At 38.5% G+C, this 27,016-nt stretch overlaps 1 protein-coding gene across 6 annotated transcripts in view; it reads right to left on the bottom strand.

Annotated features, from left to right (window-relative positions):
- PPP3CA (protein phosphatase 3 catalytic subunit alpha) overlaps positions 1-27,016 on the bottom strand; it is a 287,540-nt gene that overhangs the window by 25,290 nt on the left and 235,234 nt on the right. For all 6 annotated transcript variants that reach the window (XM_080590673.1, XM_080590674.1, XM_080590677.1 and 3 more), the window contains 5 exons: positions 25,436-25,547; positions 24,316-24,461; positions 21,968-22,107; positions 9,929-10,006; positions 7,945-8,039 (listed from right to left, as the gene is read on the bottom strand). In XM_080590673.1, the coding sequence (XP_080446799.1) occupies positions 7,945-8,039; positions 9,929-10,006; positions 21,968-22,107; positions 24,316-24,461; positions 25,436-25,547 (571 nt within the window). The remainder of the gene's footprint in view (positions 1-7,944; positions 8,040-9,928; positions 10,007-21,967; positions 22,108-24,315; positions 24,462-25,435; positions 25,548-27,016) is intronic.

The following is a 27,016-nucleotide window of genomic DNA, read 5'->3' as shown; positions in this document are numbered from 1 at the left end:
TAATATAGGTACAGGACTGCAGACAAGATTTTTGATCAACACGGGACTAAGTCAATACATCTGAAGGTTACATCCATTGTAAAAGGTGCTAGCGCCTTACATTTTTATTACTGGAAAAAAAAAGTGGGTTTTCAGTTTAAAAGACAGCTCAATGGACTTAAAATCAAGTTCACTAGTCAACTCACTACTAGCATTTACATATAGCTGTGAACATAATTCCCATTCAAGTGCTTACCTTCACATTAAAATTACTTCACTGTGTTCTGCTGTTAATGACCTGATCATGTCACAATTCTAGTTCTGTAGCTGTAGACAAGCTGTCATCAAACACTGTTTATGCTGGAGACAACATGCTGTACGTATTGGACAATACATATGTAACTATGTAAATAGGCTTTAATTTGCCTTTTGAAGCTCTGAATTAAACCATCCTAATGAAAACTAGGAACCTGTGACCCTGGGAACGATTCTCCTCAGCTTCAGTCAAAGAAAAATGACTCAAAGAAGGAGCATGCATGATAATACCATCATAAATGAAACGGCAAGAATGAAGAGTATGTCAGAAATATACCACATCAAATATACAGGTTAGAAGATATATCATTCCTTGTTTTCCCCTTCCCACCTGCCTTTGCATTTGTGCCTCACCTAGGAGGAACGTAGTTCTGCAGCTGGTTATTCCTTAACAACCAGTACTGGCAATGAAGTCGTATGACTGCAATATGTCAAATAATATAGGAGATGCCGTGTATCACAACATTGACTGAAGGGGGTGAACAATCAATTTAATTATTCATCTATTTCCATTGACTAAAGAGTGTTTCAATTGGACAATAAACTTTTTTTTTGTAATGCACTACATTGTCGGTTAGTACAAAAATTCAATAGCTTGCTAAAGGTCTTCCATTTTGTGGCTGATTTGCTAACATTTACATGAACTTTTGCCAAACACCCTTCATTTAAATAAACCACATTTGACTCTTGCCCATTCAGTCTCTTTTGGCAGCCATTCTGCTTTTCAGTAAAAATGGTTTAATACTGGTATTAGCAAAAATGAGAGAACTAGTATCAACGCTCTTAATATTTCCATCGTTTTTTGGCTGAAATTACCTAGGGCAGATCAAAAATCATTCTCCTTCCATTACAGTGACACAATTGCATAATAAAAATAAATAGCTTGTGGCTTTATAGTAAAAATGAATCAAAACCACACAAAAAGGACTATTTAATGGATGTGAAGATTCATTTAGGAATAAAACTTCAACTTCATCATCTTAGTGAGCTGAGGTAGAGTTTTTTTTCCTTTCCACTATTTCTTCAATTTATCATCAAGTTTATTTCTAAATTATGTGAAAGTTGTATAATTCAATTTTATAATTTTTTTTTTAAATTAACTAGCCTCTAAAAAGGACCAATCTGTAAACAGAACAGTTGGTAAAAATCAGATTAAATGGTTTTAGGGCTTTTATTTGGTTCGTTGGTTTGTTCTGAAGGAAGATAATTTATTTTGAGATTACTGTCCAAAAAAATCTTCATACCATCTTATTAATTTATATACCTGAATATCCTACTAAAGCAAGTTCCAACAACAGTATTTCAGAAACTTTTCCCCTCTGCAAATGACCTGTACAGGTCCTCCAATGACTTCAAGAGCCACTTGAAGGAAAATAACACTGTACAATAGAGCAGTGTAATAACAAAGAAGGAAGTCTTCTAAAATAACTCTACTCTTAAGAGAATAAAATAAGGTAGGTTAGTTATCAGTGTCACAAATGCTTTTATGAATTTGTAATTCTAAATCTTTACTCTATATGTATAATGTAGACAAAATACTTTTTTTTATTAAATAACTAGTATGATGCTTTGTAGTCAGAAGAAGAAAATGTTAGCTTGGTCAAGAAAAAAGTCCTTCTCTGGTATAGCAGCAGTTTCTCTGAGGTTTTCTGGTCCCTTGCTTTCTTCTGGTCATAGCTCTGTTCTTTCTTTGTTGGCTCAGAAAAGGTTTGGGCGTTTCACCTCTTCTTCGTTCTGAAGTCCACATTAATCCAATGCCTAAGTAGCTACAGGAGACCTCAAAGGCCCTGAAGGAGGAAGAATTGTTTGAGGATTGTATGACTACGGGCCACATGGTTGCTGGTTGAGGAGATAAAAAAGTGGGATGGGTTCCTTTGATTATGAAACTGGTAACTGAGGAAAACCCAACTCTCTCAAACTTTAATTTCCAAGTTTAGTTCCTCGCTATCCAGTCCCTAAACTTCTCTTTCTAAAGCTGTACTCAGACAGATGCTAGCAGACTAAGCCACCAGTAACAGTTTTATAGTCTATAATCACAAACCAGAGCAAGAACCTTATTTTATTATTCCTAAACAGCCACACACATTTTAATGTAATTTTGGTACTTGCTCTTGTAAATGAGTTTTAGAAGCCAATGTTTTGTAAAGTGAAGATGTGCAGATATCCCAAATGACATTATACCTCTTTCCAATGCTTGTAAACTGAGATATCGGATGCTGAAATCACATTAGAATGAAATGAAACACTAATGCAGCAGACAAGGGGCATTCATACTGTTTAGCTTTAAGCATTTTACCTTGGTACCTATGGCTGGACATACAGGTGGTGAAAAATAGGCAGGTGAGAAGCCTCCTTCCTTCAGCTAGGAACAGAGACAGCTCTTCTAACCTTCTCAGGGTTAGAAATAAATAAGCACCTGGTGCCACCCGAGATCCCCTGGGGGATCTCCTTGGCCTCCCTCTGTTAAAGATGAGCCTAGATCACTCATCTTGTGTCATACCTGTCAGATCTGAGTGGGTGTCAGATCCTTCTGGCATCTCAAATGGCACTTTAAAAGCCTATATATTGGGAGCTGAATTAAGGCCTTAGGCAAAGTTAACAACATTGAACTGTACGACCTGTAGTTCAGAATTACTGAAGTACATTACACAACCTGCTTCAAGTACTGCTGCGTAATTGTTCAGTAATTGAAAAAATGTCTGTCAGAAGAAAAAAGTTGAGCATGGCAGAAATATTAGCCTACGATGAACTATACGTTTTTAGGTAAACAACCTCAAAGTAATTTTCACAAACAAATTAACTAATTTTCCCATCATTTTTCAGAACACCCATCCTGCATTTAGGAAATAAAAGCAGTGAAAGGTCTCAACTTCTTCACGTTTAAAGAAGACTTGCAATTTCTGATTTAGTGCCAAGTTAACTCCAGCACTAGCTGCGCACCGGGGAGCAGCGCTCTCTCCTCCAGCAGAGTTGCCAAGTAACCACCGTGTTTTCTGCCGGAGACAGGTTGGGGAGAAGGGTTAGCAAAATGCTTAACAGAGTTTAAACATTGTCAAAGGCAAAAAAAAAAAAAAAAAAAGCCTTACAATGCCAAGGTAATGATGTAAATAACACAGTACCGAAGTAGGGCTAATTGCAGTTGGAAAATCTTCCCTTACAGGAATCAGAAGGTTTTTATTTTACACGTACAATTCTGTCTTCAAAAGAAATAGTGCCACAGTGTTCAAGATTTTATGAATTGCCCACAAAAAAATCACTTGTAACAAACAACTCTGCGTTGGCAATGAGACGGCCAAGATAGCCCAGCAGGTTCCCTTAAAAAGGTTTTTTTTCCATGAGAAGGCCTCATCACAAAAGCAGTGATAAAGCATTCAAGAAAACTGATAGGGCCAACAGAAGGTTGCACAGCTTTTCGTTCTCCTGAAGTGCTGTTATTTCTCAAAGATTATCCTTGCCTTCCAGGTACATTGCTCTGCCTTTTTCCAATAAGAAAATAACTTTCCCATCAGATTCGTTTGCATCAGGTATATTTCTTAACATATATCTACAGTATACCACATGCTGATACTTTACACACGCTTCACTGATGTGTTACTTATCGGATTTGTTAACAAGCACACCAATGTACATCTGTTCTTGATTTTTGTAGTCTTCCAACCCCCCCCCTCTCCCCTGCACATTTCCTTTGTTTCTTTCCATCATCTGCATCCTTTCAGCAGCAGCACATGTACCTTGAAGAATGTTGGAAGAGACACCGCGTTATTTTTTTCAATAGCTTTGGATTCTCTGGTGGTTATCTCGTCACTGTGAAACCTAATCTTTTAAAAATGTTCAAAAGATAATAGTCTGTGTCTTTAGACAGCTAGTTAAAATTGTTCACTCAGCGAAAAAGCATGCACATACATGCATGACACTGACGTGACAGCCAGACACTGAAATATTAAGTACTGGCAATAATTTACAAATAAATTGCCTGACTCTAGATCCTCTCTAAAATCTTTTTGTTGTTGTTGTGGCACAAAGAGCATTACAGCAAGCCCTAATTAAGGCAGGAAGAGACACTAAAAATTGCAATGTGGGAATGAATGTTTAAAAGCTGTACAAGGCCAATAGATCACACAACGCAGTACGTTCTGGCAACCTCTTGCTCTGTTGCTATACAGAGTTCCTCCTGATGGTGGGCGCCCTAAAATCTAGAGGTAAATCTGTACTTATGCAGCTTTCTCAAAGTTTCTTGACCAGTACAGCCTTAATCTGAGGCCTCAGAGTCACCAGTAACTATCACAAAATCAACTACCACGATCAGCAGGAAGATTTTTGATCCTCTCCAACAACAGTAGTCTTAGAAGATAATCAATGTACCTGTATTTCTTGTAAAAAGTTTTAATAATTATCTTAAAGTATTTTTTTCTTTATGACTTTTAATAATATAATGCACAGAGGTTTGAGAAAGCTATGAAACAATGAACAGAAGCTCAGAAGTTGCCAAAAACGTATGTATACATTCCTCACCTTTGCCAATGTTCTTCATTATAACGAATATGGAAGGCATTAATAACAATAATGAAGAAGGATAGTGTTGGAAAGAGGAGATGCACTAGACTCCACATATCTAGGTCATTTCTGAGTCTTTGAATACTCTGAAAGCATCTGTCTCCATTAACTACAATAGGAACCCCTGACAGTAGCCTCCTAATTGAAAAACCTAACTTTGGCACCTGAAGTCATGTATGTGGGTGGGCTGGGGTTGCAGCAGGACCAGCAGCCACATGACAGATGAATTACTCAGGCAGCCTTCGAGACACCATGGCCAAAGGGATACCAAAGGGATACAGAAAACTCCCTTCAGTGCCAGAATCCAAGCAGTCCCAGCCAAAAGACATTCCCATGGCCGATCAGTACTGTGTGACAGCATATGCAAAGGGTCCATAACAGCATTATTAACAGCAGATATGCTGAACGTGGTCTTCTTTGGGTACCTTATCTCAAGCTATTCCTGCTGAATCCCCTTTTGCTCTAGTAATGTTCCCTATCTACTACTCTGAGTGATTATCTGAATCCAGTGATTGCCCTCCAGCGAGGACTGAATAAACCCTTAAAGCTGGCAGCCAAGCTCAGTCCTTGAAGTGCTCTGAAAACACACAGAAAAGTATACGTGCTTTAATGGGTATAAGAACTATCAACCTAGGATAGAAAATGAGCATTCTTAGCCCCTTGCAGCTTTTAATTTCATTTTATTTTTTAAGCAACACCATATTTAAAAATGACCCTGGAACACATCATTCATGTCAGTGGGAGATGGAGCCTCTCATGAATTTATGTAGGGTTATTTTACTAGCTAAAGTGACAACCAGAAGCGTACTAAGAACGTATTCTAGAAATGACAGGCACTTACTAGGACAGTAACTACCTTTCCAAAAACTGACAGTAACTGAAAATCCAATGATTTGGTTTAAAAATCAATCAGGTTCTGCACCAATGCACAATGAGTCAGCTACAGCGATTGTTCTGTAACACCTCTGCACGGACAAGCCTTCCTTCACTTACTGAAATCAGTCTGTCCGTCAGAAGCTGTGTTCTTTGCTAGTTCATTTGCTGCAAATCAAGGAAGTCAACAAGTGGCCGTTTTTTTGTTTTGGTTTGGTTTTAGCTGATTTAGGATGACCGAGTTTTTCTTTCTTGAACGGGGAAGCAAGCACCCAAATGCTATCCAGATGAAGATGCACGAGTAAGATGCAGCATGAAAAAATATGCATGATGTACTTTATAAGCCAAGAGACAGTGCAATCGGTCTCATGAAATAACGCATCTAAAACTTCTAATGAGAGAAAAGGAGGCAGTCAAACTGAACAGAAACGCATTAGAAATCCAGTAAAGGTCAGCCTCTACATTTACAAAAAGTGATACATTAAAGTGGCACATCAGCACTGCTCTCACACCGCTGCAATCTCGCCTGAGCTCACTCAGACCAGATATGCCCAGCAGTGCATCCAAACTTCACTTGTGACCGCAGATAGTCATTACCTCTCAGAAGCTGGCCTTGAGCCTCTTACCAGAAAAAACTTTCCACCAGTTTTAAAGCCTGCCCGCCACAGCAGAGGACCCGAGACAAGTGAAATGACTCTGCTCTGAAGCAGAGATAACAGAAAGGCAGCTCTTTTTACCACCCAAACTTTGTGGTTTAAAATTCAAGATTTTGAATATTATAAATCATTACTTTATAATTAACATTTGCTGACATGACAAAATCTCATGTTGTTCACTCATTGCCTTCATGTGCATAGAACTGCCTTCACGTATTATGAAACAAGAGGCAAATGCTTTATGTCAGATTACTTCTACAGACCTGTCATCGGCCTGTGCTCTACCCAAAGCAGCCAACTCAGAAAGCAAACACTTTTCCACCAAGAACAACGATGCTGCCAAGAAAGTTAACACATTCCTTGTTTCATTCTGCTCTTCTTGTGTTGCTAACAAGTCCCTATACTATTTACTTTTACAAAAATAGCTACTGAAAGCTCTACTTGGATAGTGTTTTTTGTTGTTTTTTTTTTGTTGTTTTTACAGAATACTCTCATTATTTTTTCCACAAGTTAACATTCGTTTTGAGAACTAAGTGTACAAAACCCATTACCTAACAGTGAATTATCTGAACTGTTTTCTCCCCATGCACACAGTTCGCGGAATAACACCTTTTAGGTTAAAGGTTTTATAATACAAAATTATGCCTGAGGAAGCTTTCTTTTGGGAGAAAAAAAAAAAAAAAAAAGCTTACTCCCTTTGCAGGCAAGTATCCAAATTAAAAATGTCTCTGTTCAAGAAAGATTGATCTCTCTGCAATGAAACTGCTTTCAATAATACCACTGGGAAAAAAATATTTTCCTTTTCTCATAAACACAATAACATTACCTTTACTAGGAATAGGAGAAAGGAGATATTATTGCTCATTTCAAGATATAGGAGGACAGATTTATTAGAAAGTGTTATTTTTAGAAACACGATTTTATTTTTCCAGTTCGTTAGAGAAGATTTTGAGAGAAGCTGCAAGCACTTGTATTTAATGGACTCTTTACAGAGTGACCAGTGACCTGCTAATTCATGCAACAACTTATTTTTGGCTAATGATATTTTATTTCCTACATAATAGTTTTCAAATGATTAATAAACAAAACACAGGTATTCCACTCCTTATCCACTGATGCTCTGTCAATGTTTGTTAGCTGGGTAGAGGGTTTGTGTGTACAAACCCCATTAATTTTAAGGGGAGGAGCAAAGGGACAAACAATTAATTATAAGGAGCACTGGTCTCCAAACACCTCAACCACAGCATTTCATAATATACTTCCCTTAGTTAATAGAGCTGTTTTTAATTTTGTTTCCTGTATAACGTTTACTTAATAACTTGCAGTCAAAATACAGAAATATCCTAAGGCATATTAGAATCTACAGTATATTCAGAGGCGCACATCTGCCTGTAATAAATTTAATTAGATTTGCATTATGTAATAAATTGAATGGGCATGAACTAATAAATAGAGGAAAGAAATGGACATGAAGTAATAAAGAGAGAAGAGAAAAGGAAAAACAATGTAAAACATTTGAGTAAAGAGAAGTACAGTCTACTGTATATTAACAGGAATTAAATCTTACCTTTGTTATTGTATACATCTAGATAGTTTGGTGCTGAAAAAATTGTGATTAGTGAAGGGAAGCCTGTTGTTTGGCTTTTCCTGTACATACGATACCTAAAGGAAAGAGAAGGTATTAGTGTCCTGTGTTGAAAGTGCACTTGTCACTGACCAAACGCAGTGCAAAAAAAACCTGGTAAATTACTGCACTGGGTTTTACAAATGCCAAGACAGAAAGCATGCATATATGCTTTTTAAAATCACAAGAAAAAAGATTCTTCCTGCAGATTTATTCATTATTTCCACTTGGAGTGGCGAGGGAACCACACCATACTCAAAAGTACACCTCTGTCTGCAATTTAGCATGGCAGAGGTTGTTTTTTTGTTACGGATTTGCTCAGTGCCCATCTCCGGAGTCAGGTGGCCTGCACATGTGCACGCCCTGGGATGCTCCCAGGGCTTTGCCTTCCACAGGACTGCGAGTAAAGGCTAGCACCAGCATGTGCCTCAGAGGTGACTGTACCGAAGGGAAGGGCATGTCCTCCCATGACCTCCCAGCTGCTTGCCCCCCTGCACGTGCAAGTGAAGGCAAGGCCAGGGTAGAAAGCATGAGAAAGGAAGGGGAAACAAAGGGTCAGATATTTTCGGTGCTATGTCTAATCTAATTTGGTCTATTAGCCACCTTATTAATGCTTGCATATTTTCATTACTTAACCTTGCTGCCTTTTGTAAAATAAAAGGCTTACTGGTCCAACAGAGCAACATACAATCGGTCAAGCATTAAACCTGCAAGTAACTGGAAGCAAACCAACCAAGAAGTACTTTTGTCTTACTTAGAGACAAGTAACACTAAATACTCCTCTTTAGTCCTCAGTGACAAGAAACTGAAGAGTCTGGCAACCATCCACAATAGTTGCACTGAAACCATTGTACAGTCTCAGTGCAATCCCTTTTACAAAATTTTATTTTTCACCATTTATTGGAAAGCAATACAATAAAAATGAAATTTCATTACCCTTGGGTATTTTATGCCAGTTATTTTTGGCAGAGTAATAGATTGCTTTTAATTGCATTGAGGTTTTTAAGTATGTGATAATTCAAGCATTCAGAACAGCTTTTTATATGCGCAGTGAGTATCGACCTCATTCCTATAAACTTGTTACTTTATCTTTCATTACTCTTCTGATTGGCTGAAGTTTCTACCTCCAAATAAACACAATAAACACATTAGTAATTTATGCAAGATATGCAAAACTATTTATTCAGGTACCAATCCTTCATTATAATCTCACAAGTATGGTACATTTCCCCAAAGAGAAAATTTTTTGATTTTTCTTTTTTTTTTTGAAGTGGCAGAAAGAAATGCTGTCTTTACACTGGCAATAGTTTCATGACCAAACTATCAACAATACCCAGTACCTGACCTGGATTGTTTTTGCACACAGTATCTTTAATAAGACTCCTTAAATTCGTTACTGATACTCTTGCACAAAAATAATTTGTGGCCATTTTGAGTTCCCTTAGATTATTTTCTTGCTAAAATGTAAAACCAGCAGGCCCAGAAGTTTCATTCATGTACGTATTGAGAGAAAACAGTTCTGACCATCAGAAGCTAAATCTCTTCCTAGGCATTGTGGCAGTCTGTGTGTCAGAAGTCTCAGCCACACTTGCAAAATTTCTTTTGCTGAGCTGAATTAGTTTTCCCTCCAACACTTGGCAACCAAATCACTTCGGGTCACTGTATGCCACTTAAAATTGCTAAGGCTAAGTGGGATATATGAGGATTCATTAAGTCCCGTAACTCAGTAGCAATCATGTAAAAGACTGCACATTCTAATGCCAGTGTATGCTTTTGTATCTTTAATGAAAAGCAAGAGCTGTTGCAAATTAAAATTAAGTTTTCCAGTTCACTCTCACTCAGTTATTCTTTTTTTCCTTGCCATGTCTGACAACAACGAGCCATTATTCATTATTAGTGCCCCCTTTCCCTCTCCACATGCACTTACCCAGCATCCTGGGCTTCATGAGCTCGAAGTATAGATAACAAGTTATTGTGCTGGAGGAATTCACATACAGCAGGGTAACTGTTGGAAGAAAATAACAGCACCTGTTATGGTATTATCAGAAACACCACATTTAGTTCTAGCTTTCAAAAAATGTTTCATCCAAAATGCATCATTCATGAAATCAGCCCCTGCTCTGCTGGCAGATTTCTGTAGAGACAACACTAGAAGCAGTACTTTTTTCCTCCACCCCATAATTGCATGGAGAGGAATACTGTAAAGTTGCAATTCATTACAGTAATCACCTTGTAGCTTGTGGGAAATTTCTTCCGCTGTGCTTTACGATTCAATGAGCTCAGAAAAAGAAAAAAAAGCAATACAATGGTTGCTTGCAACAAACAACCTTGCACACACTAACTGCAGCATACACAGGCTGCTTACGGACACCAGACAATGTGGTATGTGAGAAGAGTAGGAGAAAGAACGAAGAAAGGCAGAACTGCTTCCAAATTACAGATTTGTGATCTTCTGAACATCATCTCCCTGGTAAACAAGAATTATCTTTCCCCTTAGCAACTTCAAATGTAAATTGTATGATTTCTGAAAACCCCCAAAGCATGCCTATCAAATACATCCTCACAAGGCCTGTTCTGCTGCACGGATGTAAACAAAATCATTAGATGAAATGTACAAATTCCTCTGTCATGATCATTTTCACTGCACATGAACAGTGTTGCTTTCAAAGAAAAATTAAGAGCCTTTTGTCACCACCTCTGCACCATGAAACCCCTTTGTACCATTAAAGACACTGACCATGAATGAAAAGCATGTGCAACAAAAACACAAAACAACCTGTATGCAGTTTTGACAGCACAAGTGCGAAATATCATTATTTTAGATATTTATTTAAAATTATACCTAAATAAATGTTACAGAAATTGAAATTACTCCATATTGCTGCTTTCTAAAATAAGTTGTTTACTTCTGTAACGACTGTCTTCTTCTTGCTTTTAAATCACTGATGACTTTTCCATGTTCAAGGACAACCAGCATGATGGCCATCTATCACCTCAAGTCAGGAAGCAAAACATCTCTTCTCCTATCACTAGTAATTTAATGCAGAACTGTCCTGGCTTCCCCTGTCAAAAGCCAACTATAGCAAGAACAAAACAGGACTAAGAACATGCTTGTAAATGCGTAAAGTAGAAGTAGCAATGGAATTAAAAATATGCTTCACAGATCTGACAAATCCTTATCAGGCCTATTAAAGGCATCTAGGATGGGAAAGACTTTATCCAGATGACATCTAGAGGCTCTTCTCTTTTTTCCCCCCTTCAGGTCAATTCTATGCAATTTGTTTTGCTTTGTGCAGATTTATTTGCCACCCTTGAAGCCCAGCAATCATTAAGTTAAAATGCTGTATCTTTCACGATCGTTCATTCTGGCAGGGAAGTGGGCACCCCACGAGGTAGCAGACAGCCTCATTCCAAATCCCAGCACCTGGTGACCCTACGTCTGAAAGGCACTTCTGAATTTAGCCTTCCTCGTTGGCAAAGATCCAGCACGGTACTGGCCCCATGCTCACAGGAGCCTAAAGAAGTCGCATTTAAAACATTAATCCTGGGGAGACGGCAAGTGTTACCTCCTCCTGTCACTTGCTTCTGTTTGATTAACGCTCACATAAAGACAAAATACCATAATAACCAGATAAGAGTGCTAGTGTGCTGGGTTGTCCTGCCCTCAGCAGTGCTTCTCAGCACCAGCAGACGAGCCATTTGTGGAATCAAGGCCAGAGATTCTTCCAGCTTGCCATTATCAGGCAGCAGATATATCCAGGAGACATATTTTCCTGGAATGGAGGCCCAGGATATGGCACACAGATGTTACAATTCCCTCGCCTCACTGCTGGACAAGCTGGAGAACAAAAATCAAACCTGCTGCAAAAAAAAAAGCTGATGATAAATGGTGTAAACTTCACAAAACAGCTCTGAAATTTCACCTGATGGCTGAAGAAAAAGCAGAACAGACCCTGCATTAACATCCATTCACCATGTTATTTTCCAGTATTGATTCAACGTCTCCTGTAGTTCGAATAATAGAACAGGCGGAAAGGTTTAAAAGAGGAAATACAAGGTGTCGGGGAAGACACCAAGGCATCTCCGCGATCACTTCTGTGCTGGCTCTGCAGCACAATGGGCTCACGGCATGCCTGTAAGTAACACAAACCAACCTGCAGAGTCTCTGAATCTCTACGTGTAACTCACACACAGGTATTATGTTATGGGGCTGTACGTAGTATCGAAGAGACTAGTACCAGTACACTATTTTGCAGAACCTTAGGGACAAGATGCAGTCATACAGTAGTAGCACGGTTAAGCAAAATACATAAGTAAAAACTGTTGTTAAATATTATGACCAAGTTTTTAAAAAAATATCTCAACCAAACATTATAAAAAAGACCTGCTGTCCCAGCCATGATTTCACGGGCCACCTTCAGAGCCTACTTACAACCACTTAACAGCTCCATCCATTTCTCGCTACATGCACGAAACAGATGAAAATTCATGAAAAAGAAAAAAAAGCATAATCTAATGTATCATCTTTCTTTGGTTTATCCAAGGGAAATGCTACTGTTTCTCTTCCAACCTTCCTGCACATTTTGAAGCTGAAATGTTCTCTGCAGCTAGAGCCTACAAACCCACTCAAAGGATATATTGCTGGTTCCAGATATGGCCCACCTCCTGTATATTCTCAGACACAGGTATGGTATATGGAATTGTCTAAAACGACTGGAAGTTATAAAATAACTTAAACTCTCAGATTAGATAGGATATAGTTTTGGCAACTGCAGTGATCTCAAATGCTGACAGGCTGCCATTCAAACCATTGGCAAATGAAATCTAATTTGCATACATTTCTCTTCATAATTAATTGTGACTAAATGTAGACTTATGGTACATTTTGTTTAGAAATTTTTACATTAACTTCTGAAAACTGGGGTCTATAATGAAAAATCTGATAGACAGTTGATTATGTTCATTATCAGTGCAGCTGCTCAAAATGTCTAGACTATTATTTTTTTTTCTACGGTATTCTTTTCATCCAGTGTTAAGTACTGCTTTTAAAGAAGATATAACGAAGTGGTAAAAAAAATGCTTCTAAATAGGTTCTTCTTTCCATTTCAAAGCAGAAAAGTTCTTTTTTTAAAAAAAATCTTTATCTTATTCTTTATACAACCATGGAAAATAGACTTCTATTAGCAGGATTTGGCTCTTTTTCAGATTCTATAGGGCCCACTACCTAGAAGGACAGAGAGGCCAAAGAGTGCTCCATGCACATGGAGGAAAATCGGGCTGCCATCTTTTCCTGCAAGTGAAGCATAATACTCCTATTACCAAACCTCAGCAGATGAGCAGCCTATCTGAATATTTTAGTTAAAAAAAATGCAAAGCAACTCTGACTTATTTTTTCTTTAGCTGCTTGCTGAAGTGCGGGCTGGGGAGAAGCAAAGTTTTCAGCTGTATGCAGCTGTTACATATGCTTTACCAGTTTGACAAATACAGGACTTTAATTTTCAGCACTTTGTAAATATGAGTTTGCTCCTGCCTAAATGTGATTTCATGTTAAATAATAGCCTTCAACACAAAATATAGAAAAACATTCTACAGTAATCTAGAGAAGCAAATCCAGAGATATAAAATATGAAATCCCGAACTTCTGGGCCTTGGGAGGACAGGATCTCACAGCCTTCAGACAAACAGCAGCAAGCCCTGGAAACTGCCAAACAACCAAAGATTATGGCAAAGGTTAATAGAAACAAGCTTCTACAGAAGAGAATTTCTACTTGGATTCTTGATTTTTTTTCCTAATTAGAATTGCTGGATTTTCAAATCTTCCTTATCAAAACGGTCCTCCTGTAAGCAAATTCCCAACTTTTTTTCATGATTGCTACCCTTCCAGAAAGCCTCTCCTCCTTGCCCTGCTTTGCAGAGCCCAGGCTGTAATTCAGCTGAGCCAGAAATAAAACAGTTGGCCAAGAGAGAAAACAAACAAACAGACCCCCCCCACGCAACAGGCTTTTCCAGAACAACCTACCGCTCTGCCTGCGCTTCATGTGTCATGCTGAATCACAGAAGAGCAGTGACTCACAGAGAAAACAAAATACCCCAGTGCTAAACTAGAGATGTTATTCTCCATGGACTGTGTGTGTTATTCCTTCCTTCTGCACCCCTTTTTCATTAAAATTTCTCATGCATATTTTACTAGTTCGGAGGTATCTTTTGCACGATCCATTTCTTCTGTACAATTGTGAAATAGAAACAATACTTTGCTAACGTGAACCAAAATGTTAGATACTGTCAAGCTGGTCTTCCAACAGCGGGAAAAATTGAATGGACTGCACAGCAAGCACACTCAGCTACATGTATACCTCGATAATTTCTACTCGTGTGCTTTGTGTTTTATTTTGTCAAGGAACACCCAACCCTTCTCACAGAAATCATGTGCATGAATACAAATGCATATATAAGAGTAGAAAAATAAGTGTTTGCAATAATACAGCAAAACACTAAACTATTTTGAAAATTAATGACAGGAGACAGTGAGGTAGGTTGAGAACTGGCTGGCTGGCAGAGCTCATAGGGTTGTGTTCAGCGGCACAGTCTAGTTGGAAGCCTGTAGCTAGCGGTGTCCTCAGGGGGTCACTACTGGGCCCAGCCCTGTTCAGCTTCTTCATCAGCAACCTGGCTGAAGGACAGAGCACACCCGCAGCAAGGCTGCTGTTGACACAAAACCAGGAGGAGTGGCTGATCCACCACAAGGCTGTGCTGCCATTCAGAGAGACCTGGACAGGCTGGAGAGTTGGGCTGAGGGGAACCCCATGAAGCTCAGCAGAGGCGAATGCAGGGTCCAGCACCAGGGCAGGTTGGGGGCTGGCCTGCTGGAAAGCAGCCCTGTGGAGAAGGATCTGGAAGTCCTGGTAGATGACAGGTTAACCGTGAGCCAGCAAAGGGCCCCTGGGGCGAAGAAGGCCCGTGGGATCCTGCCCCACTTCTCAGCCCTGGAGAGGCCACATCTGGAGTGCCGTGTCCAGTGCTGGGCTCCCCAGTACAAGAGAGAGACCTGGAGCTCCTGGAGAGAGCCCAGCAGAGGGCTGCAAAGATGGTTAGGGGACTGGAGCATGTCTCTTATGAGGAAAGGCTGAGGGAGTTGAGCTTGTTTAGGCTGGAAAAGAGAAGGCTGAGAGGGGATCTTATCCCTATGTATAAATATCTGAAGGGAGGGTGTCAACAGGATGAGGACAGACTCTCTTCGGTGGTGCCCAGGAACAGAACAAGAGGCAATGGGCACAAACTGCAACACAGGAAGTTCCACTTGAATATGGGAGGGCACTTCTTTACTGTGAGGGTGACAGAGCACTGGAACAGGTTGCCCCAGGAGGTTGTGGAGTCTCCTTCTCTGGAGATACTCAGAACCCACCTGGATCTGATCCTGTGCAATGTGCTCTAGGTGACCCTGCCTGACAGGGGGGTTGGACTAGATGATCTCCAGAGGTCCCTTCGAACCTTAACCATTCTGTGATTCTGTATTATTATTTGAACAAAGTTTATTTTGAATCCAGAAATGTTCTTACACTTTAAGACAACAGGCACAGGCACCTTGGGAGCATGGTTCTCCTTCATTCTGCATCAACACCATATCCTGAAGGCACTAACTCTTCAGGAAGCCTTTCAAAGCTACAAAAATACCAACAGTACATAAGAATAACAGCTTCCATCTCAGCCTCTTTTAGATCTCCCCAAATTACAGTGAATGATGCTACGCTCCATGAGCCCAGTGATCTCCACCTCCCGCATGGCCTGACGGGTCAGTTCCTAGCAGGCATAATTTAAAGGTTTCAGCCAAGCACAACTAGAGCCCTCAGCTAGATCTAGGATTAGAGGAAATGTGAAGATAGAGCTAAGCAACCTATCTGACATGGACAGGACAGAAAATGAGTCATACATTCGATAACGACGCTTTAAATATATTTTGAAATGTTTGTAACATAAAACAAACAAAAGAGGGTATCTACACATACTGGTTTTCTAGAAGGTAGGAGGAAATGACAAAGATCTACCAAGACAGTTGGCTTTCTTCCCCCCACGTTCGCCCCCAGATGACTTTTTGGAAGCTGTAGAAGCAGACATAGCAGGACAACAGCAGAACATTCTGGCAACTTTTCTGCTCTTCACTAACCTGCCTTTAACCCTGCTATGTGCACCTTGCTAAATGCAACTTGGACAGGTGACTAGTGTCATAGTGGTAACTTCAGAGCTTGATAATATATGTTAACATATTCACAAATTGCTCTTTTGATTAAAGGTTTAATCATGAAAGCTCTTTTCAGTATGAGACAGAATGAATTTCTTAAAGGAATGATAATGACAAAATTCCCCATCCTAATTAAGATAATCTTGTTTCTCCCTTTTATACTCATGACATCCAGCATATTTTTACTACTGGTCAGCCAAATAACTGTGTATGCAGTTTTAACAGTTACAAATAATTACAAAGTTGTACACCATTTACATGTTCTTTTCTTTTAGTGTTACACAATAATAACTGAAAAGACAAATCTTTGCCAAGCACAAGAAACTTTGGAAGCATCAGAGGAAAAGATGAGTAAGTAGTAAATCAAGTATTTCTTAGGAACACATGGCCTTGGAAATAGGCTTGATCTCCCACTGTGAACCAGTACCAAAAAAATATCTTTCTTCATATCCTTCACCATACCAATAATAAGGAGATGTGAACATTTCCTTAAAAAGAAGGCATTCAAATTTAGCCCAACAGCTTCATGAGATTAGATGCAGGTATAAAAAAGGTTTTCATCAAAACTGATTGACCTTGCACTTCAGTCATCAAAGGCCGAAGTCAGAAGCAAATGCTTTTGCTACTCTGCAGTCCTAGGCAGCTGCTATCACAGCTCTTTCTGCCTGTTTTCTCTTGCCCTTCATCGTGCTGTCTGCACTGAGAAATGGACTAGGGAGCTGCACTGGATTAGAACACATAAATACATATTTTTTTTCTGCAAAGTCATTCTTTTTAAGACTGGATGTGTTCCCAGATCTGATGAAGTACATGAGCAATCCTACTAATACAGCTGATTGCATAATATGAAGGCAGCATAAGACTTCTGGCCTTGGAGATGGCAGAATGAAAAGGTGGGCAAAATAATCTGTTCAAAATGCTGCTACAGCTCAAAAACATTCGTGTAACTATGCCTCACACCTTAAGGTGAAAGGTGCTACAATCTTCAAAAGCTTTTTAGCACACATTTATCTAGTGCTTGCATACTCACAAACTTAAAATATGTGTAAAGTAAGCCACTGAAATGATGTGCTGGCAGGGCTAGAATTATTATTCTAACCCACAGCATCTGTAAGGCCAAGTCATTTCACTTTTGCCCAAGGCTAGCAAATGAAGAACGTTGAGGGGTCTGCAATGCCAGCCACTCTTTGCTACCACTAAACATCTCTGCCTTCCTTTTTTTATTCCTTTTTAAAAATATAACAATGTAATCAACAGCCAAATACCTTTATATATCTCAGCATCCCCTAAGAACTAATATGAAGCTCACTAACAAGACCCATGAACCTGGAGTGCAATACCTGCAGAAAATTTCCAAGTAGTTGCTCTAGTTCTAAGTCCATCTGTTGGCTTGGGCCGGGCTCGTGCCACTCTTGTGCTCTTGTTAACAGTTATTAATTAACCAAGTCTCATACACATAAATCAATCCCAGAAAGCGAGTGTTAAGCTTCTGCATGTGCTTACTCCTGATAGGAAGCCCTTTCCACAGGACAAGACACAGTTAATTACCTCAGTGGTGTAACCAAACTCCTGAAATTCTTTACCAGAGCTTTGACACAAAGGAAATTAAACAAGCTGGGCTCAGATCCAATTGCAATTTTCACGGTTAGGACTACATATGCTCATAGTAACTTTGTCTAAATGTGATGCAAGAATATTTTAATTCTTCATCCGTCCCATAAATCTCCTGGGAACAATGACGTTCATGATCCTAGTATGGTTTGGAAAGGAGAGTTTTCCCTCCTGCCTCACAATTGCCTAAACCCACTTACTGGCTGTCTCTCCTTAAGTTAGTATTATTTTTCTGAGGGGAAAAAAAGTCTAGCTGACTTCTTCAACTTTCCGTTCAGTGACAGAAGCCATTCTCAATATAAGTAGCAGTATACCTTGTCACGTTAGATGCATTTCTCACAGAAATGCTCAAGTTACTGTAACCCTTCTCCATGAAGTAAGTGCAATGGGTCACTGGCAAGATCAGTGCAACCAGCCAAGCACAAATAAATATACACTAAATAAATACAAAGCAAAACTACATACTCTGATAAACAAAGAGGAAACACCTTTACTGGCAATCGGCTGAAAAATCTGTTAAAAAAAAAAAGACAAAAACAACACACTCAAGGAAAAATTACTTCCTTTGTTTGTAACATTTCCTGAATACAAAGTAATTTTCTATGGGTTAGGATGGAAGAAAAGTTTTGCTTTAATAATTAAAAACTAATTTACACAACTATCACCCCATTAATTATTTTTTACTCCTTCAAGAGATTGCATCAACTAACATGACCAAAACTGTAAAGGTCATATGAGCTTTTATTTCAGAAAAGGGAAATGAAATCTCATCACTGCTGTTCTTTGTTTACTTTAAGGTACAAAGAAATTAAATACATTTCCAAAAATTACTTTTTTCTCTAGCATTGTGTTACTGCTATTTCCCAGAACGCACAGATTTTGGCAATCTACAGTGTGAATTGTTGCTGGACACAAAAGACATTTATTAAGTGCTCACTCTTAGCACCCTTGAAAATTAAGCTATTCTTTACATCTCTAAATGACAGGTTAGGCCTGTAATTTCCAGAACTGAGATTTTACAGTGCTAGCCATACTAGCTTCAAGGGCTGTTATACAAAAGGAAATTTCTTGAAGAAAACCTTGATCAGTTTGAAATTCAATAGACTGTGAGAGATCACCTAATGAAAGTAGTGAAAAGATTGTCAGATTAATGTAAACTACATTCTTTATAATTTCTCATATATATTTAGCTCATACAAATGGCTCAACAGTTCACAAACGAGTTGTGGATGAATAGAGAAGACTGAATGTACTACTGAGCTGGAAAGCCCAATTAACACATTGCATGTACACAGTTGGAAAGCTGCATTGCTGTTGAACGCATCTTCCTCATAGCATTTTGTTATAACTCTAAAATCACTTTAAAAGTCACTTGGAATTTGCCGTGGTCATGAACATGTCTGATAAAATGACAACTATTTATTACTGATTCTTCCTGTCATTAAGAGATCTTATTCATCTAGAAATCATTTTTCTGGCTTGCATGTCTCTGAAATCTTTCTGACCTTCCCACAAAATGCCCACTGCTATCTTTTAACTTTCCATTCTGGAAATGGCTAAGAACTTTTATTTATCAAAGAATAAACAAAGTCCATTCTATCAACAGACAGCCTTGAGGAAGGACTGCCTAATTAAGTCATTTCTTTACAAGCTGAGCTGCAGTTTAGGAAAACATGCTCCTTTTCTTAGGAGCTAACTAGAAAAGGCAAGCAAAACTAGATGCTGCACAGTGTAATCATGGATTTTTTTTATTATTATTATTTTTTGCCATGAATTATCATTAGGTAAGCAATTAGTGAACTTAAAAACAATGAGGTACTTCTTTTTAGAGTAACACTTGCTTTCGTATAATCTTGGATAAAGTTGGCACCAAGCTAGGCATCTGCTAGCGTCGTTATGCAGTTCCATTTCCCCTCACACGTTACCTCACCACTAGGCATCTTGCAAATATTTCATCTTTTCCTGAATATGCACTTTTCTGAATACGAAACAGAATACAGACTAGATCTGATATCTCACATTTTCAGGAGAAAAATGGATATATACTTTAGGGGAATTTTAGGGTAATTTTGAGAAACAACCCTAAAATCTAAAAGGTGCTCTGAAGAAGTACATAACAAGCATCTGAGCACAAGGCATGTCTGCAAGGCTTTTCACATTTCAAGAGAGGTTCATGAGAGGAAACTGCTATTACTCATTGCTTGTAGTGAACAGTGCCTGGGAGTCCTAGGCATGCGTCAAGCGCAGTGTTCAGTGTTATTCAAAGGAAGAGGAATGATTTTAGCCCTCGGAGTCATAAGCCCATTTCTCCCCAGATCAATTGTTTGCAACAGTTTGACACCTTCTTTCATAATGAGACCAAACACATTTATTGAGCACATTCCAGGCTTTATTGATCTGAGCGCTGTGGTATTACTTATCCACAAAAGGTGCGTGTGGACAGCACAGGCTGCGGTACAAACTGCTTTGTTCTCAGCCCATCCCATGCTGGAGCAATTACAGCTCAGAGAAAGGAGTAGGTAAACTAATTTCTATAGGTCAACCCATCAGTTACCTTTCTGCTAACATTACCAACTAGGGGTCCGATTCCAGCAGCTCTGTCTCCTGGTTACTGGTGGAAGTCATTGATTTCTTTCTACATGTTACTAAACAGCTAAGGGTCAGCTACGTTCCAGGTAAGGTCTCCTGAGATCACTAAAAAAGCTGGATTCCTCATTTCTGCTGACATCTTTTGGAAAACTTAGACCTGCATATCGCTAACATGGACTGAAGTAGAACTAATCCCTTCAGAAGATTCAACAACCTCTTAACATTTTGACTGAACCCTTTTTTTTTTTTTTAAATAAAGATTTCACTGAATACATTTCTCATTCTGCCACTCAACCTCCCCCTCTGTCAGTTCCGTTCCACTCTTTTCCTTGCAAGCTTGTCTGAACTACCCTAACAACAACAAAAAGCCCTCAAAACCCCTACAGCGTACACCTCAAAATCACCACCACTGTTCATAAGGTAACGCAGACTCTTCTTATGATGAAGGGAGGATGGAAGCAGCACTTGAGTAGTTCTTCACCAGCAGCTCAAGCACACCTGCAGGGTTTCTACTGCCTGGTGTCCACAGGACTCCAGAAACCAAGAAACCTACCACTGGGAATGGAAAAAGGCAGCAACCAGCTTCCCGTCAGACCAAACTGAGAAAAGGGAACTGGTTGATTGCTTTGGTTTCCCTGTGTGCTGACAAGGGCACATTCCCCAGCACCCAAAGAAAGGCACTGCTTCAATGTACAGTAGTTAGAGTCTCCCGACTCTTTACACTGATAGAGACACATAAAAACCATGCTTAAAGGATAGAATTTTACAATAACTACTAAGCAGAAAAGAAACAGAAAGCTTCCTTTAAACAGTCAGAAACTGACCCGCAGATTTCTTTTTAGATTTGCTTCTATACCCACTACTATTACTTTTCGGTAATATTCTCAGGTTTATTTTTAACACATATAAAAAGAAATCACTTAAAGATAATTATAATTTGATGTCCTTGCATTTAAATCCATACATGTTTCTGCAAGAACATTACAGGCAAGTTGTCTACATTTCAGCTCTTAGCAAGTCCAATTTAACCAGTACTGTTCAAATACTAAATTTCATGGGAAGAACTAGTCCCAAATTTAAGCAGAAGTTCAATAGACCTGGAAAAAACGTGCCTGTGGGGAGAAATCAATTTTTACCTACCCTGTAGAGCAATAGGTAGTGAGTCTTCCGACACTAGTATTTTTCATTCAAAATTAACTTTTAAGTTTCAAACTAGAAATGTAGTTAACTACCCCTTTTTAAAAGAGTCAAGTTCATTCCCTAACTTACAAGGAGAAAAATAAATGAAAAACATGGGCTTTGGTGAATAAAATTAAGTCATTTAGGTTTTTACAGTTGTGTGAAGAAGGCAAGACACAAATAAACGACGAATTTACCTGAAAGTAAGCCCAGCCTGCAGGGAAAAAAAAGGGCCAGACCTCTTCACAACCCAATTATCTAAGAAGCACTGTAAACTTCAAGCAAACATTTATACCAAACCAGAACAAGTTGACACAGAGAAATCCATTAAATCAAAGAAGTAATGTTCACCTGTAGAAGTACGAGCACCCCCTGACTGTGTTGTGAGTAAAGTGTTCCTGAGTCTTCTCATTTCCAAAGTCCTCTAATGGATCTGACCACAGGATGTCACACATAGGTCCGTATGCAGGTGGTTCCTTGAATCGATCTAACTAAGAAAAATAGGAGACAAAGAAATACTAACTTCTTTCAATAGAAACACTGAAGCAAAGGTATTATTTTTTTCATTCCATAGGTTGCCAAACTAACACCCAAAGCCAACTACTTTTCAGCTTTGGGTTACTCTCAGCTTTAAAGCACTGGATTTTGAATAACAGTAAAATGTTCCTTGCTAACACTGACGAAGAGAAGCAGTAATAGATATAGATGAAAAATGAAGAGATACAGTGGATTCCCATTCAATGTGATTTTTTTTCTTTTAATGTTCTTTGTGAATATGGAAAAGAGAATAGATAGTAATTCTGTATTTTGTGATTTTTCAAATATCATTGCACTTGATTAATGTGACTGAGACAATTCAAGAAAAAAATACAAGTTATTTCAAAGCTAGTTCCCATTTTAATTTCAATACATTCATATATATATATATATATATAAACATTTCTGCATTACAGCATCTTGCCATGGTATTCCGTTTGTTCCCATAATACTAGCTCTAATTAAGCAGCTAAAAATTACTGTTTCTGCCTGGTATTAAAAGACCACTGGCATTAAAAATTTAAATTATATAGAATCACACTGCATATAAGAGTATAACAAAATATGAAAATATTAAAAAGCAGTATTCCTCTGTAAGCACCCTTTAATACAAAAACAGTCCTTGTTAAGATGACTGTAAGAGTGAAGCCAGCAGTCCAAAACATTCTCTAGAAAGAAAAAGGATCTTTCTCTCCAGAAAGATCAAGTGATGATTTGTTAATTATTAAAAAAAAAAGTAATTTTCAACCAGAAAGAAGTGGTCTTACCTGTTTGCAACACCAAGTTAAAAAGTCTTAATGAGACCACCACAATTTTATCTTTGCATCCTCATTATGAAATATTCATAGCATGCCTACACTTCTAACTTATTTCAACCCTCTAAGCAATTAATGCTTTTGTAACTGTAACTCATTTAAATTAAATAACAATTCATAAATATGCAAAAACAATTCCTACTGATTGCCAAAGATGAATAAACCTGCTGGGGAAGGGGGGTTGATGGGGGGGGTGAAGTGAAGATGTTAATGATCCTAATCTAGAATCTAAGCACTAAACACTGTTGCTCTGCTATTACACTGTTGCAAAGCCAGCTAATTTTCAGGCAGAGAATATTTTAGCTTAATGAGATAGTGAACCTTTAACTCAGAAACCAAACTTTGTATTCAGTAATTTTTGAAAGTGCTGTCAATATCTTAATCTAATTGCATTTAAATCAGAATATGTAATTACTGGTTTAAGAATTATATTTTTAAACAATATTTATTTCTTAGTAGGCTAAAAATTAACCTTAGAATACAATTCATCTTTCAGTATCTGTAAGTTTCAGAAGCGTATACCCATATTTACAAGTTTCAAACTGCATGCAAGAAATATGAAATCTTTACTGCTAGAAACACTAAAAACGAATGGGTTAAATATCTCTTTTACCAAAACACATGAAAAGAATTAATCCTTGATAGCATGCAACAACACTGGAGTGCATAAAGATACTGTTTGATATTGTCTAAGTGGGGCTCAGTAAATTGGTGCTTATATTATACTCTTGTGTTATGAAAAGTTTCTTATAAGCACTGCACACCGAAGTGCAGTACTATTAAAACCATGGCAGAAAATTTTGACAATGAAGTTCTTGACTTTTTTTTTTTTAAGTAATAATGTTTTGACTATAAATCATTGCTATCATATCACATTTTTTATTATATTATTTAGGTATTGTGAGATTTTTCTAGAAATATATATATATACATATATATTTTTTTTTAACTTCTCTCCAAGAGTGCAGAATGCCTAACAAGGTGCAAGGAATCATCAGGTGGTATGCTCACAATGTGACAATAGATTTTACTTACAAGAAATTAATGCTGTGTTCATTCGTTCCTAAATACTTATTTCCCTAATGCAATTTATTTTTCAGAACACGAAGATGATAAATCCTGCGTTATACTGGATGCTGGTGATTTCTTCACCTCAATAAAACACCACTAATTGCAGCAATTCCTTTTACATTCTATTTAAAAAGACCTTTAAAAGGCAATAATGTCAATGTGAATGTCAAAATGACATACAAGCATCTTACACAAATGGAAGTGAGAAAGGATTCAATTTCTAGTTATCGGTGATTAACCATTCTCTCATTAGACCTAAGCACTACTCAGACTTACTTTTCTGATGTCATCTAAGGTGTTGATCTCTGGAGACAAGCCACCATGTACACACAGGAATTGTTGGTTCATCAGAGCAGCCAAGGGAAGGCAGTCGAAGGCATCCATGCAGGCATCGTATACTCGTTCTGAATATTTGATTTTACCTTTTAAAGATTAAAATGGTATCAAAAAGTGCAACCAACGCCTAAGAGGAAAACAGCAATAGAATGCTACTTAACCCTAATCTTGCTGTCACTGCTCTCTCTTGCACTGAGAACTACAGCAAAGCTTGCTTCATGCTAAAAAAACCTTTAAGGCTACTGTTATTCATTGGTGGAAAAATTCTTCATTTACTGTTTGAGGCAAAACTAACAGAAGTTCTGCAAAGTTCATTAAACTTTTCTTAAAAACTGTAAATAACCAATTTAATATGCCATTGTTGTCGGCCATGAAACCTATACAGCAAGGCTTAAAAAGTCTGCTGAACGGTAATCAGCTACTACATTTTCACTCAAAGCTCTCTATGAAGTAATCAGAACTTCAGCCCAGTCCCTTACAATTAATTATCTACCGAAAGACCATTACGAAATGAATGAGGTGGTACAATGAAGCTGAAATGTTAATTTACCAATGTGCATATTAAAGTCAGAAAACCATGAAGCCTTTGAGCCAATTAACATTTCCTTTATACCCGCTGCTAAAAAGGCAACAGAGGAGTATGGCAATAGCTTCAGTTTACAGTGCCACAGAAAAAAGTTTCATTGTGCAAGTGAAGGTCTACACCTAATGAGCTTTTGTGTGTCACTGCATCCTTTCTTGCAATGCAGAAAGGAATTCCTATAAAAAGAGCATACCAAGAAGTGTTGCCCTGTAAATTGGCTTAGAGTGAATTGCACTTTGATCAGAAGTTAGCTCAGAGACTAATCCCCTCCTTTCTCCACCACCGAGACACCCTCCCCAACCCCTGCAGGATGACGGCCCGCTCGGGGAACAGGGATGGCAACTGAAAATTGCTCAGAGTAAACATTAGGAGTACCATAAAAATTACTGATAGTCAAAGCAAGTATCAAATACAAAATAACAAAACGAAGCTGTTGAACAGGGATTAAAGACAAGACAGGCTATAAGGTACACTTACATTCTTGCTTAAATGTGAAATACTCTGTTAAATGTCTACATTCATGATTCCCACGAAGTAAAAACAGTGTTTTGGGGTAAAGGATTTTCAAGGCCCACAAGTACAGCACACACTGCAAAGCAGAAACAAGAAAGAGAAACATAATTTATAATTCATTACAAAATTCAACCACTATGTTCCCCCCCAACACCAAAAAGAAGCAGCAGCAGAAAAAGTACTCTGCATGAAACATGTTTTCAACACTTAAACTTCATCGTTCGTGTATTTATTGCGTGCAAACATCTCTCCTTGGTGAAACCCGGACTGGCAGAAGCTAGTATCAGTGTTCTCTGATATCAAAGTCTCTGACTTGGGCTAAATGAATCCCTGCTCAGCCTTCAGTTGTTACAGCTATCAGGAATGCCATGCATCTCCAAAACGTGTATGCTCCACCTGGAAGGCCAGGCAGAAATCTGCTGTGGAAACCATTTCACCGGAAGATCTGCATATCCTGCCTGAAGAAAGGCTGCTGCCCTAGAACAATTTAACCCACACTTCAGGAAATACCTTAGCTTCCAGTATTACAGAATTTCTACAGGAATACTTGTAACAAACTCTTGCTTGTTATTCACTTTATGCTGTTCCGCACAAACGGACGAGAAAGAAAAATCCACAAAGCTCTTGCATTAAATGGAGTTACTACGAAGCTTCAGATAAAGCCTTTTGTCTTTCCAGACTTCGATTTGAGATGACATTTCTTGCAGACATGTTTTTAAAAGGTAGAAAAGAAGACTTGGAGGGGCAGTCTGTGCTGAGACCTCTCGAGAACATCTGAACAAAATAGTTGTTTTGAAACAAAATTGACATGGCACCAACGTCAAAGCATTAAGAAACTCCTGACAGATGAAAAAACTTGCAACCTTCACAGAATATTTATCCCTTGCATGACGGCCCTGGCCAGGTACCTGGCTGACAAGCTGGCAGCTCCAGGGAAGCCAATGGAAACGAGACACGTCCCATCTCATCCCACGAGACTGCTGGATGCGCTCAGCCTTCCCACTGCTGCCAAGCTGATGAGCCCACTGTTCAGAAGAACGTGGCAAGGACCATGATGGCCTGGGGAAAAGTGAGCTGCAAAACTGTCTGAACGATTTCTCCTCCAGCCCTTCCTTTCGTAAGTACCCACCAACTGCACAATCGTTGCACAAGAAACAAAAGGTGTCAAAATTCAACACTTCCATTTGCAACCATCCCCTAATTACCTCCCTTCATTCTGTCGGGGAGTTTAGTTACCTTAATAACCAACAGCCTGGAATCTGGAAATGTACTTCTAACAGTGGTTTCTGCCTAGGGGAAACCCAGCATTTTTGTCAGTTTCATGCCTCTAAATATGAACAGTATGAATTCCCTTCTATGATTCAGAATGTCTTCATAAAAAGGAATAGAAGATCTATGTTAATCATATCTGAACATTTTGATCTCTGCTCTCATTTGCTTTACAGTCATCATCTTAAAGAAAACATAATGCTGCATTTTTCCATTTGTGCTGAAATTCACACTATCTATAGATAATTACACAGCAGCAGGGGTTTTACAATGCTG

This window comes from Anser brachyrhynchus (genome assembly GCF_964034855.1).
Source record: "Anser brachyrhynchus genome assembly, chromosome: 4".
Taxonomy (NCBI): domain Eukaryota; kingdom Metazoa; phylum Chordata; class Aves; order Anseriformes; family Anatidae; genus Anser; species Anser brachyrhynchus.
Note: the sequence above shows the minus strand (reverse complement) of the source record. Positions and strands in the feature narration are given on the sequence as shown.